Below are 20,032 nucleotides of genomic sequence, written 5' to 3'. Positions count from 1 at the left end.
AAGAAGAAGAAAGAGCTAACAATGCTTATGCAACAAAAGAACATACTCATCCTGAACTAGCAGACAAAACATATGTTGACAATAAAATGTCAAGTGAAGTGACAAGAGCTGAAAACGAATATTCTAAAGAGACTCATATACATTATATTAACCAAATACCAAGTCTTAAGGAAACATTAGAGACAAAAGCAGATAAGACTCATACACATTCTATATCTGATATTACAAACTTACAAGAAACCTTAAACAGTAAAAGTGACGTTGGACATACACATACCATTGCAAATATTACAAACTTACAAGAAACCTTAAACAGGAAAAGTGACGTTGGACATACACATACCATTGCAAATATTACAAACTTACAAGAAACCTTAAACAGTAAAAGTGACGTTGGACATACACATTCTATATCTGAAATAACAGACTTAAACGTTAGCCTTGAAAAGAAAGCAGATAAAACATATGTCAATGAAATATACCAAAGTTTGATAGGAACAAAAAATATTGAAACTATTGTTGGTGACTTTTCTGTCAATGAAGAAAATAAATATTTTAGATGGCAGTTGGTACAGTCCTTAGAAAATGGTACACGGCATAAACTCATTCCGAAAAATAACAATGAAATGTATGTAAGCTATAAAAAGAATGATGGTACACAAGTTAAAGTTCCATTAGACAACAACTGCTACTTAAACTTATATGGAGACGAACAAAAGAAATATTTAAGAGTTTATGAAATGGCAGATATGACATTGCCTGACCCAGCTCCGGCACCACATTATTATGACTATGGAGATGACGACAGAACACCACATGTAGATGAACAAAAGCTAACATTATATTTAGATTATTATAGATATAAAAGATATAATGCAATAGAAAAAACGAGAATAGTATATTATTATACAGATGACAGAAATAAATATTATAGTCAAGATTTTATCTACCCTGAAAACATAAGATTATATTATAAAAAATATTCTGACACACAAACCAGGAGAAACCTGAAATAGCTGCACTATATTTTAAGTTCAAAAAGACAATCCTATAATATCTCATATGTTTGATTTAATGAACCCAGTAGGTTCTATTTATACATCTATGGATGCAAGAGGTCCTCAAGTAATGTTTGGTGTTGGTGCATGGGAACAAATAGTCGACAGGTTTTTGTATTGTGCAAACTCTTCAAAGGAAACAGGTGGAAGTAAAACGATTTCAGGTGAAAATTTACCTGCACACAGTCACTACATAGATTTAAGTACATCTCAAGCAGGTTGGCATAAGCATAGATATTGGGATTGGTCAGGAATGACAAAAGGTAAAGGATATGATGTTAAAGACGACGTTAAATTTGCTATAAATTGTTACTGGGATGACACACAGGGAGAAGGAAACCATACACATTTCGTTTCAGGATATACGCAAACAACGGGACAAAGTAAAGAATACATGCCACCTTACATGACAGTTTACGCATGGTATAGAATTGCTTAGTCGTCATTTTCAACTTCTTTAGCATATTCGTCAGGAGTTGTCTTATATTTGTTAGGAACTGTCTTTGAAAGTATACCACCTTGAACTTTGACAAGTTTGAAACGAGGTCTGACAATAGTAGTTTTATCTTCTGCTTGCAGTGTGTACATTTTGCCATGTTTGCCTAAAACTTCATAATATTCTCTTGTATACTTTCTTCTATTTTTACGAACACGAATGTGAGTACCTGTCGAGTTCCCATTGTTGTCATAGTCAATAGTATTTTCATATGGGTCGCGTTTAGGTATTTCTATTTTTACTTTGTCACCTTTCTGAAGTTTGAAGCCCGGCATTCTTTCTTGTTTGTCTCTTTTGACTAAATTATTAAATATATAGTCTTTCTCTAAGTCAGGGTTGTTTTTCATTTCTTCGGGGGAGTGGTTTCCCAAACCTTTTTGTTTACGGTTATTGTAAATATTTAAAACTTGTCTCATCTTTGCCATGGAGAAGTGTCTATACTTGTCGTCATATGACATTTCATTTGCTTCACCACCTTGTGGTTGGTTTAAGTCTCTTAACATTTTTATACAACCGTCAATGACACCAAGAGCAGAATGGTTTTGGTCGACAATGAAATATTGGTTTACATTTTTTGAACACAGATAGTTTTTTACATCATCTGATTTGAAAGAACTTTCACAGTCAGATGTCAGTTTTGTTGGATGGTATTTGTCAACGAATATTGTCAAAGCTGCTAAGATATCTAAAATAGCTTTGGACTGTAATGGTATGGCTTCACAGTATCTTGTGTTTTGACCAACAAATATTAACCAGTATGGTGGTCCATCTTCTCTATACCTCGGAATTTTTTCCAAGATATCCATAAACCAAGCATTTGGTGTTGAACTAAAGATTTTTATCATGAGTGCTTTCTTTGTCGCTTTAGAAACATAGGGGTCCTTGTTCGGATTCGTCATTTTTTACCCTATAAGAAATGGGTTTATTTGGCGCATTAGCAGGAGTTGCATCCAGATTTTTACCCGCAGTGGGAACAATAGCCAGAGGTGTATTTGGAGTTGGAAGGAAGATTTTGAGTACATTAGGTATACTTAAAGAGAAAGCACAACCTATTATACAAACTGTACAGAAAGGTTGGGATGTAGCACGAGATGCAACAAATCTTATTCCAAATCCTGAAACAAGAGGAAAAGTTCAAGGATGGATGGACAATGTAGGAAGACAAGCAGGAAACTATTATAACAAAGCAAATGACTACTATAACCAAGCAGGACACTATATGGACCAAGGTGAAAGATTCTTTAACAGAGGATATAACCATGCACAACAGTGGGTAAACAATAACCAACCTCAACCGCCTCAAACGTGGGGAATGTAAAGTTTTTTATGAAATGAGAACAATGCAGCATTGAGACAAATGAGTTCAAGATGGATTTGTCGGCTTCCAGCATTTAAACCGATACCATATAGTCAGGCTCAGCATGTGAAACTGAATGATATTATTAAAGGAACCATCCCACCTCCACAACAACAACCAGTTGAAAACAAACCAAACTAAAATTTTTTACTGAGATGAAATGACCGAAGAAGTTGAAACGGTAGATTTGACACCACAAACAAAAAGTTCAGAACCATTGTCAAAACCTGTCAAAGAACTTACAGATGAAGAGAAAAATTCAATAATAGAAAGTGCCAGGTCTGGAAATACAAACCCTAACTATAAAGTCACTTTTCATAGAGAATGGAACGGCTAGTATCTCAAAAAAGAAACAGACTCTCACAAATAAAATATTGAAGTCTGAAGGAGCTTTCGGGACAACAGATGGAAAAGTTTACTTCACTGACCAACAGTTCATTATAGAACATCTCATTGACTTAGAGTCGAAATATTCTAAACTTTACAACAAACACAAAAAGTTGAAAGGAAAACAAAAACAAATGGCATATGATATTTATGAAGATGTTGACGACACAACTGTTCCTGCAAGTGAAGTAAAGTCAGAGGAACCGAAAAGTGACGAAAAACCGATAGAAGAAGAAAAACCAAAAACTGAAGATAAACCAAAACCAAAGTTTAGTTTCCAAACTAAACCAAGTCAACCTTCATTAGCTGGTATGGGTTTGGCGTCAAAGACTTATGGCAGCAGGCGGTTATGTAAAGTAAAGAAAAAAAAATTTTTTATTTTTATAAAAATGCCCCATATAGAATGGATAGAAAGTCTGCTAGAATAAAAGCAGAGTTACAAAGATATGGTTGGAGAGTTTCGAAGAATTTTAAATATAGGAAGGGAAGACCCATAAAAGTCTATGACAAATTGTCTGGTCTTCGCTACGAAATGGATTTGGAAACAGCACGTGCCAATTATCCAAACAGACTAGAGAGGTTAGAAGAAGAACGTCTTATGGACATGCCTTTCGATGTTAGTGAACCTCAAGTTGAAGGACACGACGGCTTTGCCAGATTCTACTGGAAACATGACGAACAATTGCATCCTTTGAGAAGGAAAAAAGGAAAAGGTGAAGACGCACATGCTCCCATGGAAAGAACAAGATATGCATATGAAAAGTATCGTGAAGTTAGAAGTCAAATTACATCTGGTCGAACCTTTACAGTAAACTTTGACGAAGGAAAGAACAAAGAAGGCTTCATGGGAGTACTTGCTGCAATTCAAGACGGAAATAAGAAAGGACACAATCTCAGATTGACCATAACAGATTTGGATGGTCCATTTACTATGCACATGGCAATGAACAAACAGCCGCAAAACTTCTTGACGCTTTCAAGACTACAAAGAGAGAACAAATGTTTGACTCCGACTCAGACATTTTGAATGCAATTGAAGGAATTGCAAGTGTCAAGTTCGAATGGTACCAACCTAACCCTCAAGCAGTCAGACAACATGCTGGATACTTCCCCTTCATAAATAAGTCTGACATTGACTTGACAAGGTATGGAATTTACAATTCAATTGAAACAATTGTCAATGAACCTTGTATTCTTACATGTCTCAGGAACTCTGGTCTTGTTACAGATGAGAAGATGAAGTATCTTGAGTCATGTGTGAAGACAAGGTACATTCTCAGAGGTCAATTGGCAAAAATTGCACCGTTGGCAAATGTCAATATCCGAGTCAACATACCTACAGCTAAAGGTTCTTCACATGACGACTATGTTGTTGACAAAGACTTACCATGGTTGAAGATTGTAATTGTCCACAACCACTTCATGTTGAACGAAAGTCTTACAAACCCATTCTTTGGTAAAAGTAAGTGCAACATTGTCAGAACTGTAAACATTCTTTTCGAGAAAGGTTTGTTGGAACCAATTCCAGATGACAAGCTGACAGAAACTTTTGTACCAAAAGACGAAACAAACTTTTCATTGTTAGCAAGACCAAAAGTTGTTCCAGACAAAGTTCTAGTACAAAAGAAGTACACAGTTCCACAAGGGGTTGGTATGTTCGGATACCAACCTGAACCAGAAGAACTTCCAATGAGGTTGCAAGAACTTCAAGATGCTATAAATAAACTTCCATTGAGACATCCAATTGACGTCAAATTGTATTGGAGAGCATCTGAGTTAGGTCAGAAGGTTTTATATGAAACAGGTTGCTTCGACGATGTTTATGAGATAACAGGAGAAGTTTCTCAGAAGATAAGAGACTCACTTGAATTTCCACAAACTGGACCAATTGGTTGCGACAAGTTCGACTCAGATGAAAAGATATACTATGTCGACCTTAACGCTGCATACATGAGGTTTGTCCAATATATTCCGACTGGAATTCCAAACGAAGATGGTGAGTTCCCGGGAAGGAACTATACAGTTGGAAAAGTCATACAACAACTGTATGATATTAGGAAAGCTTCAAACCCCAAACTTGCAATGACACTCAAATTGCTTATGAATTCGACATGGGGATATTCCATTAAGAAACCTCAAGAGATGAAAAGTAAACATTATGAGAAGGTCGACAACTTTGTTGAAAGGTTTTCTCCTTTTGTTTTGAAGTACGAATTCACTCAAGGTCAAAGTAGCTTAGTAACCACATTAAAACCTATTGTCGAACATTGGTCTTACCCTCAGTTCGCAAAAGCAGTCCTTGACGAGTAAAACAAATTCTTCTCCGAAGTCAAATCGAAAGTCAAGGTTTACTATGAGAACATTGACGCACTCATGACGAACGAAGAAGGATACAACAAACTCATTGAAATGGAAATGGTCGGTGAAAAGATGGGTCAATTCAAATTGGACAAAATTTTCACCGAAGTTCATGCCCTCTCCAAGCGTAAGTACTGGGGTGTTAAAGAAGATGGTGAAATAGTTAAACATTGCATGAAATAAAAAATTTATTTTTTAAAAAGTGACATTTTTTTAATGGCGTACATCCCTGAGCGCTTCGTCCAGTTCAACCAAATGTTGGTCTCGGACCCAGGCAAGAGATATTCCAAGCCCGAACTCGACCGTCTCTTCAAAGAATGGATTGAAGACTACAGCGGAGACGAGTGGTTGACAATTGAATTTGCTCGGGCTTGGAATTGCTACAGAAGGGTCTTAGACGTGGACCCAAGACTCACGTACAGAGGTTGGGATGTGGTCTTCACATTCCAAGATTGGTACGAATACCAAAAATAAAAACTTAAATTTACTTGGGGTTTCCCCCTAAAAATAATTTTTTTACTCTTAGAACCACTCGAGGTTCTCCTTACGGTTGTTGAGCTTGTCACCGTCAATGTGTCTGACCTTCGTCTTCTTGTCTGGATTTGGAACCCATTGAATTGCGACAAGCTTGCCCATGGAGATTGAACCGCGATTCCGAAGGTTAAGGTTCAAGTGTCCCAAGTTGTTGAGGACTGGGGTAAGAACCTTGCCTGTCTCCTTGTTGCGGATTTGGTATGGGTAGGGTTGGGAAATTTCGTAACCGTCATCGGCAACAAGGGTTGCCCATGTAGCGGCTTCAGGAACTGCTTCGTGTTTCTCTTCTTCCTCTTCTTCCTCTTCTTCTCGACAATTCCTTCTTCAATTTGGTACTCACGAAGTACGGTGTTGCATGTTCTGTCCTTTCCGAGTACCTTCCAGATGGCGTCTATCTCTTCGAAGAAACGGTAGATGAGTCTGGCAAGGTCTCGGTTCTCTCTCTCGTAATTGCGCAAGGTTTCCGCGAAATCGTTCAGGCATTTCTCATTGGAAGCTTGGTTCATGAGGACATCGGCTTTGAGATTGGTCATCTCTGTCATAAGACTACTTTGGAGAGTCTTAATGGTGTTTGTCAGATGAGCTTTCAATTGGGCAATTTGAATTTGAATTGGGCGCTTGTCTGGCAACCTTGAAAGGACATCTGCCATTGTGTTCGGCTTCGGTGCTTGTTCGGACATCGAAAAAATGAAGTGGTTTGAGAATGACGGTTTTACTTCAAAAAGCTGGTTATGACAGTTAAGTCATACAACAAGTTTAAAATAATATCTTGGTCTTCTTCTGAACGTTTGTTTGTCTCTTCCGATAAAAGTTTCGAACATGAGAACCAAAAACGTTTTTGAGGAACCGAAAGAGTTCAGGCAAATTTTCATATTCTGGATATGTTGGGAGCAGTTCAAAACATCTGAGCTGACTTTCTGACAAAATTGGGACAATGTCAGAAAATTCATCTTTGGTCGGACTGCTTGAAGGTAAGTCCCTTACATGTAAGTAGCTCTGGTAAAGTCTTCTCATTTCTGCTAACTTTTGGAGTATAGCTTTGTAGTTTAGAAGTTTCAATTTTAATTGTCTTATTCCACTCTTTACTTCTAAACGGTAAGTATCCATGAGGTCAAGAGTAGCTTTGGTAGCTTTAAGTGGAGCTATCTCTTCTTTGACTTGTGCAATTTTGGTTGCAATTGTGGTTTGAGCTCCTTCAATTCGCCATCTATGTCGTTCTCAACACCTTCAACCATAGCTTGAAACTCTTCATCGGTCCATTGAGTTTGGTGTGGGACGAATTTAACTTGCTTCATTCAAAAAATGAAAAAAATGTTTTTACTCTAAACGTGCCATGTATATGGCTATAAGAAACTTACCAGAAGGCTTCTTCTTCACATGAGTCTTTGGCAACTTGAGAGTTCTTGTTGGAGTTGGGTCTGGAATTTCAATTCTCTCTCGAGCGCAACAACAGATGTCAGAATAACATTCCCCACTGTCTTTCTTGCCACCATAAACTGTGTATTGACCGAACTTGCATTTGCAGGAAGACCGGTCAATACAAGGTTCACAGTTGAAATAGTTGTACTCATACCTGGTGAGTACGAGTGTGAGTAAAAACATAAAAAAAGTGAGTTAAAATGAGATGTTTACTGAACTGGCTGAATGTCGCCTTCACAGGTTATGTAGAACGGCTGACCAGAGAAGTGAAGGAGACCCTTGAGAATTTGGTTCATTCTTGGGAAAGGGTTCTCTCTGTTTGGAAGTAGTATCCAAGGACGCTTGGCAAAGAACTTTATAATGGCTTCCTTCTTTGCTTGCTTTATGTCGTCAAAGGCTGTCCCGTCTGGTATTTGAATTGGAATTCCAGTCGAAGTCTCGAGATTCAAGGCAGCCCTTCCCGTTATCCAACCGTTAACAAGCTTGCCTTTTACATTCTGCCTGAGGAAGTCTTTAACAAGCTCGTTAATTTCAATTAGGTAAATTGCCTCGTCGGTAGGTTCGACCTCGACCATTGCTACTGTCAGTAAAAGTACTGCTACTGTCAGAAAAAGTACTGCTACTGTCAGAAAAAGTACTGCTACTGTCAGTAAAAGTACTGCTACTGTCAGTAAAAAGGAAAATTTGAGAGGGTTTTCGACGATAAAGTACTGCTACTGTCAGTAAAAGTACTGCTACTGTCAGAAAAAGTACTGCTACTGTCAGTAAAAGTACTGCTAGTAGCAGAGATTTTTATCGTTGTGGTCCGACAGGACACAAACGGATGACTGACGTTCCACCAACCGAGTCCATTCCCAAACCAGAGGAACCTAAAGAACCACAACAGTCTCCTCAGCAACCTCAGTTCCAGCAAGTACCTCCGAATTACTACCAATTTCCACCTCAAGGTTACTACCCACCACAAGGCTTCCCGAACTACCCTCCTCAACCTATGCCTTACTTCCCCAACCCATGGATGTTCCAGCAAGCTCCACCCCGGCAATTCCAATTCCAATCTCAATCGAAGAGAGACCAAGACTTCGAAGAAGGTCTGAACCGCTTACGCAAAGAGTATGCTACAGCTCCAATGGAAGACGACAGGCTTTCAGTCTCTTCCCTCAAATCGACCGATTCGACTCGTACCACAGATTCGGTTCGTGACCGTGAAGACTACCTCAAGCAGTCTGAGAGACTCTTCATCCTACAACCATTTACAGTTGGAGCTCTCAAGAACATGCGCAATTACGAAGGTCAGACACCAGCTGGAGACCGCAAAACAGACGTACTTGCAAGAGCCGTCCAGCTCGTCAAAACAAAGACGGAGATAGTCGACTTCATACTTGCAGCTTGCCCTTACAAGTAAAAAAATAAACAATTACGAATTAAACTTTTTACTCTTTCTTTTCTGGGTTGTTTAGAGCTGGTTTCTCTTGTAGAAATCTTTCATACTCTTCCATGGTCATGTAATTGCGAATTTGGTACGCAATTCCAGGTTCGTTGTTTTTGAACCTGATGTATGTAACGCTTCCATCCTCCTCAGGGAAGTAAGCTGCTAACATCTGACCAAGTTTTCTCGGTGACTCGGAGCTCATAAAAATGTCACTTTTTAAACGTTAAGTTTTTAGTCTTAATTTACCCTTTGTTTGTCAAGGTAGTATTGGAGTGCAATTTCTCCAAATTCTCTGTGTCGGAGTTCTTCAGCATTTTCCAAGGTGTACCTGGAGAACTCAAAGAAGTTGTCAAGAACATACTGCCATGCTGCTCTTCTGAGTTCGTCGGTATTTTGGAAGTGTTGCACCTTCGAGTCTTCGGACATGAAAAAAATTACACTTTTTCTATTAAACCGTTTTGGCATTTCTCATGAGTGAGTATAGTTCTGCCGAACCATTGGAAGAGAAGAAGTACCCTTGCTGGCAAAAGACAAAAATAGTTGCCTTAGTTGTCATTGCAATTGTACTCGTAATTGAATTCATTGTACTTCTCTTCACATACCTAAAACTCAAGGACGGCATATGCTTTAAGAAGCTACCATCTTACTAAGACTAAACACTTACATTTTTCAAGCTTGACTTTTTACAATTTGAACTTTGTTTGCGTAGATATGAATTCTAAAAGAAGTATGAGGGTCTTGTATGACTTTGTACTTCTCCCATAGTTCATGTCTGTCAAACTTACCTGCCATGGACTCTTTCATAAGTTCCATGAAATCGTCTTCGGACAATCCGGGGAAAAGTATTATGTCAGTAAGTATTCTTTTAACATCCTTACTTAAACTCTTTGCTGTCTGTACACATATTACGACTGAAATGTTAAAGTGTCTGAGCTTCTTAAGAATTCGACACATATCTTGTTCTCTGTTCTTTAACAAAGGATGAGAGGCGAAATCATCTAAGATAAGAAGACATCTATGAGGGTAAGTCTTCCAATCGTAAGATTGCAATTTCTTCGAAATGTATTCTATCTCTTTCTGTTTGTTTCTGAAGTGTGTTTGTCTAATATTCTCTGCATTTCCTCATTAGGTTCTTTAAACTTAGAATTTATATACTCATTTATAGCATTATACTTCAAAACTCTTCTTTGGTACTTCTTTATCCAATCTAACAACTCAGTATCCTTTATACATACTAACTTAGACTTCTTTATAATATCTTTGAACGAATTGACGGTTTGGTCAAATTGACCAGAAGTCGAACAAATAACAACTAACTCATAGAATGGGTTCTTCTCATCTAGTTCTTGTTGTTGTGCAGCCATTTTAAGATAAGTGAAAGTCTTACCCGACCCAGGTGGTGCAATTAGACCTGTTATACCATTCTGAGCAAATAAGAACTTGCCATGTATAGGTTTTATCTGAGCATTTTCTAACTTCCTCTTGTTCTTGTTTAAAACATTCTCAAATTTTTTGTCAATGTCAGCAAACTTTTTTTCTAACATATTTTTAGAAAAATTAAAATTTTTATCTTTTAGAAAATGTCTAGCGATTTCGCTATCTATATTCGAGACAAACTTTTTGACAGCAAAACATCTGTCGACCATAAAATCTTACATAGTGTAAACAAGAAAGGTGAATTTGTTCTAAAGTTCTGTTTCTGGGAATATGACAAGAACCATAAAACATTACAAAGAGCAGTCTTAAAATTTGTCAATGACAGACTTGTTGACAGAGATGACGCCGATTGGAAAGATGAAGTCCAACAAAAGTTCTTAGAATGCAAAGAAGACACATGCGCTGTTCTTGAAGATGAAATAGAAAACAGAATAGATGAGCTATTAAAGGACAAAGAACTTTTACAGATATATGGTTCTGAGAAATTTGACATATCTCCACCAGAAAAGAAGAAGAAAGAAAGGAAAGAGAAAAAAGTAGAAGAGAAGAAAGAACCTGAACCAGTTCCAGAGAAAAAGAAATTTGACATGTAAAAATAAAATTTTATTTTTAGAACATTTCTGGGTCAATGTCAATGTTCTCTTCCTCTTTAGGAGTAAACACTGGCTTAGACTCTAAAATCTTTTTACCCAATTTACCTTGAACTTCTACAACTTTAGACTCATAATATTCATAGTCGTCTGTCTTCTTTGGTTCATAAGGTATAACAAGTTTGTATGCTTTGCCTTCTTTAAGGTTTGAGAACCTTCTGTCAAAACTTTCTTTGACTGTTAACAAACCTTCTATGTCTAAGTCTTCAAATTTCGCACCATTTTTAGTCACAATAGCAAACTTAACTGGTTCGATGTTCCAAACTTTGCTGAATGAAGACTTTTCAAAATGGTAGAAGTAAACATTCAAATATGTGAATGGGCTACTTATCTTTAACTTCTGACATGTACTTATTTACTGAGATGAATTTTGCCATCTTTTCTATCGGATAAAAAATATTTTTTTTAAAATTTACTCAGAAAAATTTTTCTTTGTATATACACCATTCTGTACGTCTAAAAGACTTTTGACATTTGCCAAGAATGTACGTTTAGAAGCTGCCATATAACCATATTCTTGACAATATTGTTTATATTCATCATATAAAGACTTTTCATCTAAACACTCAAAGTCGCTTTCTTCTATGAACAGTTCATATACACTCTTGTTTGCTTCTAACAATGTTTGTCTCTCTTCGGTATGTGGAATTTGTCTTGGATTGAACTTAGAAATATCTAATGTCATGAAATATGAGAACAAGTGGTTGTAAAAGTCAGATGTCAAAGTTTCTGCTAAGTCGTCAAAATATTCTGTATCTTGCATATGAGAATCTGACGTTCTGACAACTACATATCTTCTGTCAGAACTTTCTAACTTCATCGGAACAGCATTGTTTGAAACCATAATGAAGTTTGCAACATTTTCACAAACTCTTTGGTCTTTATACTTTCTTTCAACAACTCCAACTTTGTCTGTTATAAGACTCTTCAAAGCATCTGAGTTCAAAACTTTTGTTGTATCTATACTTTGAAGTTCATTGCAAACTATAAGTTTCATATTCTCTATTGAGGAGTTAAACTTGCCACAGATGTTTTCTAAGTTTGTCATATTAGGGTTCGAATAACCTTCTAACAGTTTGCATAAGATATCTGTAAAGAATGTGTTCTTACCTGTTCCTTGTTTTCCAATTATAATGAGAGCAGTTTCATTTTTAGCACTTGGATGTTGTAAGATGTTTGCAAACCAACATAAGATATACTCATAACTTTTCGTTTCCATTGCATATAATTTCTTTGACATGGTCTAACCAAGCTTCTATAAATTTTCTTTCCATTCTACTTGTTCGTATTTATATCCAGTGAAGATAGAATAGAAGTTTGGAGAAGGTGTATAGAACTTTATACTCGAACTGAAAAATCTTCTAACTTTGACAATAAGATATCCCAAGCATCTAACATCTTCATTCCAACTTGTACGACTTTTATTTTCTTAAGTTTCTGTCTACATTCTTGTTCAGACACTATTGTTGCTCTTGGTTTGTTAAAGACAACATCCCATTCTTTCATGACATAACATTCTGGGGCAGAGTCAACATAAATGACTAAACGTTTCAAATTCTCGACTGCTTTGTTATAGTCTCTAAATGGACACATATTTCTGAATGCTTGGAAGTCATAAAAATCTGAAACATCTATTCTGTACATTTTTATAAAAATAAAAAAATAATATTTTTTTATTCTTGACTTTGTTGTTCCATTTGTTGCATTTGTTGTTCTTGAGCTATTTGTTGTTGAAGTTGTTCTTGTAATACAATACTTTCACCAGTTGCATCTTCCAATTCGAAACTTTCTGCCGTCATTGACAAATACATAGGACATAAAAGTTTTACAGGAACAAAGTTTGCGTCAACTAATGTCAACGTTATACTTGCCAAAGTGTTTGAGTTCACTAAGGTTGAAAATTCTGCATTCGAATGAACAATAGGCAAACCAGCAGAGAAAGTATTGTTTATACGCATAAGTATCTTTTGGTCATAATAGTTTCTGTCGACATTCGAATAACACTTTGAACCTAAGTTTGAAACAATATATAAGATTGGTGTGCTTAATGTCAATGGAATAGACATTCCTTGTATGACACCTTTTCCTGTTATAGGAAACTGTTGGTAGTAAAAACCAGAAATAAGTTTTGTATTATAGCTCATATCGTTTATAGTAAACTCAGTCGGACATCCAAACATAATGAAACCTGCTCTAGTTGCAGCACATGTTACACCCGTACTTAAAGTATTAAATAAGTCAACAAAACCTGTTGGTGGTATATCTGAGTAAGTATCTTCAAAGGAGTATTTTTTACCATTCACAACAATAAAGTCTTCTGGTGTCAAAAGAGCAAAACAGGCTTTAGTCGTCATTGTGTTTAAGGTTAGTTTACAATATCGTCCTTGAGGACTTTGTAAGTTTGTTGTTATAGAATTATATGACTCAGGGTTTTTAGTCGTAATAGTATAAACCATTATGTCTTCTGCCATTTACTTAGCAAATAAATTTTAATGAAATGTTGTGGTCGTCAAATATTTTTATAACGTCTGGGAAACTATATTTTAAGTTCAACGTTTCACCTCCTTTCATAACGTATATCTTGTCAATGACATTATATGAAACACCACAGCAACCAATGTCGGGTTCTATTTCTTTGATGTTTATATCGTCTGCCTCTGTCAAAAGTTTCAATAGTTCTTTCAAAACTTCATGAGGTGCAATGACATATGAGTTCACTTTTACAGGGTTGTGTTCGACCAATTTAACATTATACTTAAAGCTTGACAAATCTTCTCCTGAGTTTGAAGTTTGTCTTTCAGTTGTTGGTAGTCGTTTCGAATATCTGCAACAGAACTTAAGTCTCTGTTAACTTCAGGATATGTTGGTTCTTTTACAGGAACAATTGTTATACCATCTTCGTCTTCGTATGGTTTCCCCACTTCAACATCTCTGTCTTTGACATTGACAACAACACTTTGACTGTTTGTTTGAGTTGGTGAATTTAACTTCACATCTGCCACCGCCATTAAACCTTTTGAAACACTTACGCTTCTATTTTTCGGAAATGACATTTTACTTAGAATAAAAAGATGGACGTATTCGGATATCTTATTGAATTGAAGCAGAACAAAGTTTATACTCACAAACAATACAAATACATTGACAGAATAGTTCTTTACACAAACAATGGAAAATGTTATAGAATAGCAGTCTTTGCTGAACCTAAATATTTTCATAAAGCAAAGAAAGTTGGTATAACTGAAATGGTGAAAGTTCTTGAAGCAGACAAAAATATAACTTCAAAACTTACAGATATTACTAAAGGAAAGTTTATAATACAATATTATGTCAAAACTGGCGTACTGTCAATATTTGACGGAGAGAAGTCAGTTCAAGAACAACTTACTGACCTGCTGCCAAAATCTGCTCGATGGAAGCTGTCGTTATGCCAATCTGAGGAGCCCCAGCAGGTTTCATCGAACGAATCTTCAAAAGAGCATCTTCCGTGAAAAGTGCTATTGGTTTTGTAAACTTCTTTGCTCTCAATTCATCTGGACCGTCTCTGTCACCAGTATATTGTATTTGAACTGTACCAACAGTTGAAATACCACCCATAAAGTCTTCTGAGTCAGCAAATGGAATGCCAAGCCAAAAGTTTGAACGGTCTCCATTTGTATATTGAGTTTTTTGACCTCCTGTATGAGTCCATACTTTCACATATGGCATAATAGAACTTTGCATTTCAGGGTTAATGGTTGTTGTGAAGTTGTTGTTAAAGTTCATAGCATCTAATGTCAAGTTGTATGACCTCATATCCTCAACTGTAGAATATTCTTCTCTTGGATAATATTTGCCATCTATGTTTATATGATATTTAATACCAGGGTTGTAGAAACAAGAATAGTCATTTATAGTTCGTCTGAACAGTACAAACATAGTATCTGCATGTTTCATTGCAGTTGTTAAAGCAATATCTGTTCTTGCACCTGCGGCTCCTGGATTTTGGTTTCCAACTTCACCTGCAAAGTCTTTGACAGATATTTGGTGTATAGGGAACATAAGTGGAACTGCAATATATTTGGCAGCTAAAGCATTTGAAATATCTGGGTCCAACATATAGACTGCAAGTCTGCTTTCTATTCTCTTGCATTCAAATTTTTCGCATGTGAACTTAACTGGGTCCCAAGCAGTTCCAGCAGCATTGAAATAATAGTTTACTTCATTGTTGAAGTTTGAGAAACCAAAGTCTAAGTCAACTTTGTCTTTGCAAAATTCGGCGAATGACGTTTGATTTGTTCCCTTTACGTCTGTAATAGTGAATGGGTCTTGTGTTGGTGCAATGACTAAGTTATTTTTGCTTGGAGTAAGTTCAATAGAAATTTTTCCTGCCCAGTTTGGCAAGTATCTTAAAAACCTGAAGATGAGGAAAGATGACAAAGGAACTCTAAGTTTCAGTTTTACTTTGGTTACTGCTGCTGCAGTTTGTCCAGAAAGGTTAACATAAACTCCTGGAACGTTAGGGTCAAGTCTTCTTATTTTCTCAATAGTTGCATACTGGTCTGTTTGTTCTCTAGCTTGTGGTTGTACTGAGTTTCTCAAAGCGAACCATTCATAGTTTGCCCATGTTACTGTTTGAACTAAGTCAGAGTTAGAATATATCTTATATCCCATGAAAACTTCTGGAGCATATTGGTATCCGACATAGAAAATTCCATTGCAACCTTTCTTGTAGGGTTGTTAAAAATATCAAAAATTAGCGTTTTGAAGACACCATGGTGTCTTATAATTTTCCCTTCCTTATTGGCGTGTAGAAATAAATGCGCCAATAGATTGAAGAAGAAGAATTGTTTTTCTCTTAATGAACTTTAATCCTTTTGATATAAGAATATTAAAAACATTAATATAATTTCGATTTCGGAAATTAAATTTCCAAATTTTTTGTCGATTTCGGAAATAACAGGATCCCGCATCCAACACGCAACAACAAAACACAAAACACACTTTTTGGTTCTTTCATCGTTTTAATCGTAATTTATGTAATACATGATTTGGATAAATTTTACAAAAATAGAACCTATATTATATTCTTTTCAAAGATTCTTGCAAATCATCAAAAATAATTGTATTTTAAAAAACGATCAAATTATCCTTTCATTATTTTAAACTTAAATTAGTTTTTATGATTGACTAAAGCAATCATATTTATTCATCATTAAATAAACAAAAAAATAATATTTGAGAGTTATTTCAAAAAAAAAACATTGAATTTATTAATTTGTCTCAATTTCAGTATTATAAATTTTATAATTTCAATATTTTGAAATACACTTTTTAATATTTCAATATTTATGATATTTCAATGTATTAAGTGGTCTCAAATTGAGCTTCTCAAATATAAGTTGGCCTATTCAAATAATAAAATTAAATAATATTTAAAATAATAAATAAAAGTGATTGAGGTCATAGCAAAACGGCTGTTTCAGTCATTAATTCTTAAAAATAAAAAGGGTAAAAACTAAATACAATGGGTAAAATTCAATAGTGTCTGTGCTATCGTTCAATTTGAAGGTGTCTTTTGAAACCGCAAGACACATTGAATTTTTGAATAGTGTATTATGGTTTGACAGACACCAATGAAAAAAATAAAATGATATTTTTTTAAATATATAAGATCCTTATATAAAATATAAATATTTTATCGTTTTATTTTCTTGTTTTAGAAATGTTTTTTATTGAAAAATCAATAAAACTAACTCCAAAATAAAATTTTTGATTTAAAGACACTATGATGACACCAGGCAAATCTTCCAAGACACCTATCGTCGCGAATCTAACAACCCTACTTTCTTGTCAGACAACTTGGCAGAAAGTTTTATTTCAATGTCTTGTTCCACGTATAAGAAAGAGTTGTCAATAGAAATAATATGAAACCTGTCGCAAGCAATATCTACTGTTGTTGAAGAACCTTCTCCAAACTCCCCTACGTTTCCATAAGAAACAGCAGTTGTATATTCGTAAGTTCCAGGAACTATTTCTGACCTTCTAATGGCATTGTCGCATTCGTTATACCATTCGGAAACATTTCCGTTCATGGCATCCAAAACTGTTGGCGTTATATTCTGAGCGGCGTACATTTCATATGGGTAAAGATATAGAATAGTTGGATTTATGTGTCATAATAGAACCCACTCGTACCAAGCTTTACTTTCTTCCTGACTGAGTTTTTAACTCTTCTTTTTCCTTCATTGCCACTACTTTCACTAGATGAAGTTACTTCTTCACTACTTTCACTTTGTTCTACTCTTCTTCTTTGGTGTCGCTTTTGGTAACTTGCCCTCTGCTTCAAGTTGTTGCATCTTTGCCTCATGTTCACCTAGTATGTTGTAAATTTCCCATGTCCTTTTTGCCTTTGGGCTCTGGTCGCCCATCTCAGGTAACCTATATCCTAGAAAGATTTTGTCATAGTTTGTATTTGAGTCTTCGCGTATTGTTTGCATGACTCTTTCCTGAGTTTCCGGTTCAAGCTCTTCAAACAGAGCTTGTCCATATGGAATAAGCTCGTTTCCAAATATATGTTTTTGTAGCCATTCTGGTTTTCTTTCCATGTTACCAATAATATCTTTTGTGAATGGGAAAGCTTTTACCCAACGTTTCAGTCTTGCGTCATTTATTTCTGTAGTTGGTTTTATTTTGTCATGGAACATGTTTTTCAATACTAACATTTCATTTGGTACTGTCCATTTGAGTTTTCTTAAATATTCATCCCTTCTCGGTTCATTGTCTGCAAAGTAAGTTTTTATGACATTTTGCAAACTTTCGTTTGCAAGGTCATATACAATAGGTTCTCTTCCTTCTCTCTCCCTAACTCTCTTTCTAAACTCTTCACCAAATATACCATCTCTATGGTTCTGTGTAGTTCTTTGAGATAAATGTTCTAGAACGTCAGGTGTTATATTTCCCTCAGCCATGTTCATTTCATACTGGTCCAAAATATCTGCATCTTTCATATATTTCAATGGCATTAAAGCCGTGCTGAAAATACCAGCTATATCTGGTTCACCATTCACTTCCATTGCGTCTACAACTTCTTGGAATTGAGGTTGTAAGTTTATGAACCACCTATCCGGATTAGCTTTATGACCCCATCTCATTGTAGTTCCATAGTCTGCAGAAACAAAAGTAGTTTTGTTTCCATAATGGTTAGGTTCTGAATGAACTTTAAACAATGTTTCATTTCTATATGTTTTGTTGAAATTAAACCTTTTATTTTCACCGAGTTCAGCCAAAGATTGAACGTTATATGGTCGTAAGTAAAAAGGATTATTGTATTTGCGTACATTTTCTTTCAGTACTTCCATTCTATGCTGAATATTTTCATCTGATGTTGGAGTCTTTTGTATGTCGGTGAACATTTTTCGATATTCTTCTACTATGTCAGCCGAATTTTTCTTAGACTCTTGGAAAGATTCCATATTCTCCTCATACTCTTGTTGAGGGTCAAGATTTTTCGGCTGTTCCAAATCTTCATCTAGTTCTGTGAAGTTAGTTTCCAAAGGAGGGATTTGTTCGTTTCCTTCAGGCTCTTCTAGCTGTTGTTGCTGAACTATTTCTTCCATGACTGGTTGTATCTGAACTTCTTCCTGTTGAGTTTCTTGTACCTCATCTGCTGGCATTTCATATATTCCGAGACCGTTTTTAACAAGTTCCCTATCTAAGTCATCCGGACTCATAAACCTTTCTTCTTTCGTTCCGTCTCTATTTTTTACGCGTTTCATGAAGAGAGTTGAATTATCATTTAGCTCTGACATCAAATATCTCGGAGTAAATTCATTCATGTCATTTGGATGATATGCTATTAAATCATATCCCTTAGCGAGCTTGTATTTTCCAGGTTTGAGATTATATCCGATTTGATGCTGAGCCATAAAGCTAAATAGGTTCGGGTCAGTATTTCCTTCCTTGAACTTTCTAATAGCTTCTTTATATCTGTCACTAAAGTCAAGAGTATCTGGGTAACCATAATCTTCCTTAAGCATTTTTAAGAATTCTTGGTTTCCTTTTTCTCTACTTCTTTTATGTCCTTGCTCTGTTTGTGGTTGTTGTTGTGCAGGGTTTTGAACTGTTGGTTGCTGTGTTGGTTTTGGTTGTTGTTGTGCTGGATTTTGAACTGTTGGTTGTTGTGTTGGTTGTTGTTGCTGTGCAGGGTTTTGAACTGTTGGTTGCTGTGCTGGATTTTGAACTGTTGGTTTTGGTTGTTGTTGTGGTGCTGGATTTTGAACTGTTGGTTGTTGTGTTGGTTTTGGTGCATGCCTGTGCCTGTGTCCATGTGACGATGTAAATGTTTTAGGTAGTCCTGGTGCAGGTGCTTCTCTTGGAGGGTTTGGTGGTATATAAGTTCCACCAGCTGGCACATATGTTCCATCTGCAGCATAATGTCCTACCTGACTTTTCGTTCTTAAGAAAGCATTTACTAGGTCTGTTTTGGTCTGTTGTAACTCTTTTTCTTGACTTTCCACAACAGTTGCTCTAACGGCGTCATAGGCACTTTGAACTGCCTGTCTCGTTGCTGCATCTGTTATTTTCGTCATATTTTGTGCTACTTCTCTTAACTCGTTGTCGAAACCTTCAGACTTCAGTTTCTTTCCAGATGAGAAGTCGTTCACTAGTTTCACCTTACTATGAAGAGCTTCGAAGGCATTCTTAAAGTCAGCATTCATTAAAGCTTCATTTGAACTGTCTTCATCCGCTTGTATTTTTGTCCTTATTGACCCTATAAGTTGGGCTGCTTTAGCGTTGGCTTGGGCATCTAACCAGTCATTATTAGCTTTTATATATTCTGCGCTTTTCATTGCCTTTTGCATGGCTGCGTCGTTATTTTTACTTTCTTGTGCTAAGTTTTCATACTGTACGGTTTGGTTTTGCAAC

At 36.0% G+C, this 20,032-nt stretch overlaps 13 protein-coding genes and 6 pseudogenes across 19 annotated transcripts, besides 1 other annotated feature; 8 read left to right on the top strand and 11 right to left on the bottom strand.

The window, feature by feature from the left end:
* The first annotated feature begins 86 nt into the window (after positions 1–86).
* On the top strand, positions 87–1,043 carry TVAGG3_0794440 (annotated as a pseudogene). Its single transcript has one exon. A coding segment is annotated over exon 1 (957 nt).
* A 19-nt stretch (positions 1,044–1,062) lies between these two features.
* Positions 1,063–20,032: part of a mobile genetic element that runs on past the window's edge.
* On the top strand, positions 2,471–2,872 carry TVAGG3_0794430 (uncharacterized protein; the record flags this gene model as incomplete). The annotated part of the gene is made up of 1 exon (XM_051247089.1): positions 2,471–2,872. The coding sequence occupies one exon, from the start codon at positions 2,471–2,473 to the stop codon at positions 2,870–2,872; it is 402 nt and encodes a 133-aa protein (XP_051082564.1).
* Positions 3,072–3,644, top strand: TVAGG3_0794420 (annotated as a pseudogene). The gene has a single exon. A coding segment is annotated over exon 1 (573 nt).
* Positions 3,702–4,447, top strand: TVAGG3_0794410 (annotated as a pseudogene). Its single transcript has one exon. A coding segment is annotated over exon 1 (746 nt).
* TVAGG3_0794400 (DNA/RNA polymerases family) lies at positions 4,535–5,439 on the top strand (the record flags this gene model as incomplete). The annotated part of the gene is made up of 1 exon (XM_051247088.1): positions 4,535–5,439. A coding segment is annotated over one exon (905 nt), but the record flags the coding sequence as incomplete, so codon positions are not given.
* TVAGG3_0794390 (uncharacterized protein) lies at positions 5,873–6,130 on the top strand (the record flags this gene model as incomplete). The annotated part of the gene is made up of 1 exon (XM_001280229.2): positions 5,873–6,130. One exon carries the CDS (start codon positions 5,873–5,875, stop codon positions 6,128–6,130), a length of 258 nt encoding a protein of 85 aa, XP_001280230.2.
* On the bottom strand, positions 6,179–6,547 carry TVAGG3_0794380 (annotated as a pseudogene). The gene has a single exon. A coding segment is annotated over exon 1 (369 nt).
* Positions 6,903–7,485, bottom strand: TVAGG3_0794370 (annotated as a pseudogene). Its single transcript has one exon. A coding segment is annotated over exon 1 (583 nt).
* TVAGG3_0794360 (uncharacterized protein) lies at positions 7,508–7,792 on the bottom strand (the record flags this gene model as incomplete). The annotated part of the gene is made up of 1 exon (XM_051247087.1): positions 7,508–7,792. The coding sequence occupies one exon, from the start codon at positions 7,790–7,792 to the stop codon at positions 7,508–7,510; it is 285 nt and encodes a 94-aa protein (XP_051082562.1).
* TVAGG3_0794350 (uncharacterized protein) lies at positions 8,433–9,011 on the top strand (the record flags this gene model as incomplete). Its single annotated transcript, XM_051247086.1, has 1 exon — positions 8,433–9,011. The coding sequence occupies one exon, from the start codon at positions 8,433–8,435 to the stop codon at positions 9,009–9,011; it is 579 nt and encodes a 192-aa protein (XP_051082561.1).
* On the bottom strand, positions 9,040–9,240 carry TVAGG3_0794340 (uncharacterized protein; the record flags this gene model as incomplete). Its single annotated transcript, XM_051247085.1, has 1 exon — positions 9,040–9,240. One exon carries the CDS (start codon positions 9,238–9,240, stop codon positions 9,040–9,042), a length of 201 nt encoding a protein of 66 aa, XP_051082560.1.
* TVAGG3_0794330 lies at positions 9,708–10,582 on the bottom strand (annotated as a pseudogene). Its single transcript has one exon. A coding segment is annotated over exon 1 (875 nt).
* Positions 10,619–11,068, top strand: TVAGG3_0794320 (uncharacterized protein; the record flags this gene model as incomplete). Its single annotated transcript, XM_051247084.1, has 1 exon — positions 10,619–11,068. One exon carries the CDS (start codon positions 10,619–10,621, stop codon positions 11,066–11,068), a length of 450 nt encoding a protein of 149 aa, XP_051082559.1.
* TVAGG3_0794310 (protein of unknown function, DUF4108 family) lies at positions 11,085–11,405 on the bottom strand (the record flags this gene model as incomplete). Its single annotated transcript, XM_051247083.1, has 1 exon — positions 11,085–11,405. A coding segment is annotated over one exon (321 nt), but the record flags the coding sequence as incomplete, so codon positions are not given.
* On the bottom strand, positions 11,538–12,122 carry TVAGG3_0794300 (uncharacterized protein; the record flags this gene model as incomplete). The annotated part of the gene is made up of 1 exon (XM_051247082.1): positions 11,538–12,122. One exon carries the CDS (start codon positions 12,120–12,122, stop codon positions 11,538–11,540), a length of 585 nt encoding a protein of 194 aa, XP_051082557.1.
* Positions 12,799–13,479, bottom strand: TVAGG3_0794290 (uncharacterized protein; the record flags this gene model as incomplete). The annotated part of the gene is made up of 1 exon (XM_051247081.1): positions 12,799–13,479. The coding sequence occupies one exon, from the start codon at positions 13,477–13,479 to the stop codon at positions 12,799–12,801; it is 681 nt and encodes a 226-aa protein (XP_051082556.1).
* On the bottom strand, positions 13,881–14,133 carry TVAGG3_0794280 (protein of unknown function, DUF4106 family; the record flags this gene model as incomplete). The annotated part of the gene is made up of 1 exon (XM_051247080.1): positions 13,881–14,133. A coding segment is annotated over one exon (253 nt), but the record flags the coding sequence as incomplete, so codon positions are not given.
* TVAGG3_0794270 (protein of unknown function, DUF4106 family) lies at positions 14,510–15,778 on the bottom strand (the record flags this gene model as incomplete). The annotated part of the gene is made up of 1 exon (XM_051247079.1): positions 14,510–15,778. One exon carries the CDS (start codon positions 15,776–15,778, stop codon positions 14,510–14,512), a length of 1,269 nt encoding a protein of 422 aa, XP_051082554.1.
* Positions 17,395–18,180, bottom strand: TVAGG3_0794260 (protein of unknown function, DUF4106 family; the record flags this gene model as incomplete). Its single annotated transcript, XM_051247078.1, has 1 exon — positions 17,395–18,180. The coding sequence occupies one exon, from the start codon at positions 18,178–18,180 to the stop codon at positions 17,395–17,397; it is 786 nt and encodes a 261-aa protein (XP_051082553.1).

This window comes from Trichomonas vaginalis, chromosome VI (genome assembly GCF_026262505.1).
Source record: "Trichomonas vaginalis G3 chromosome VI, whole genome shotgun sequence".
NCBI classification, from domain to species: domain Eukaryota; phylum Parabasalia; order Trichomonadida; family Trichomonadidae; genus Trichomonas; species Trichomonas vaginalis.
The sequence above is the reverse complement of the archived record's forward strand: the minus strand, read 5'-3'. Positions and strand labels throughout refer to the sequence as shown.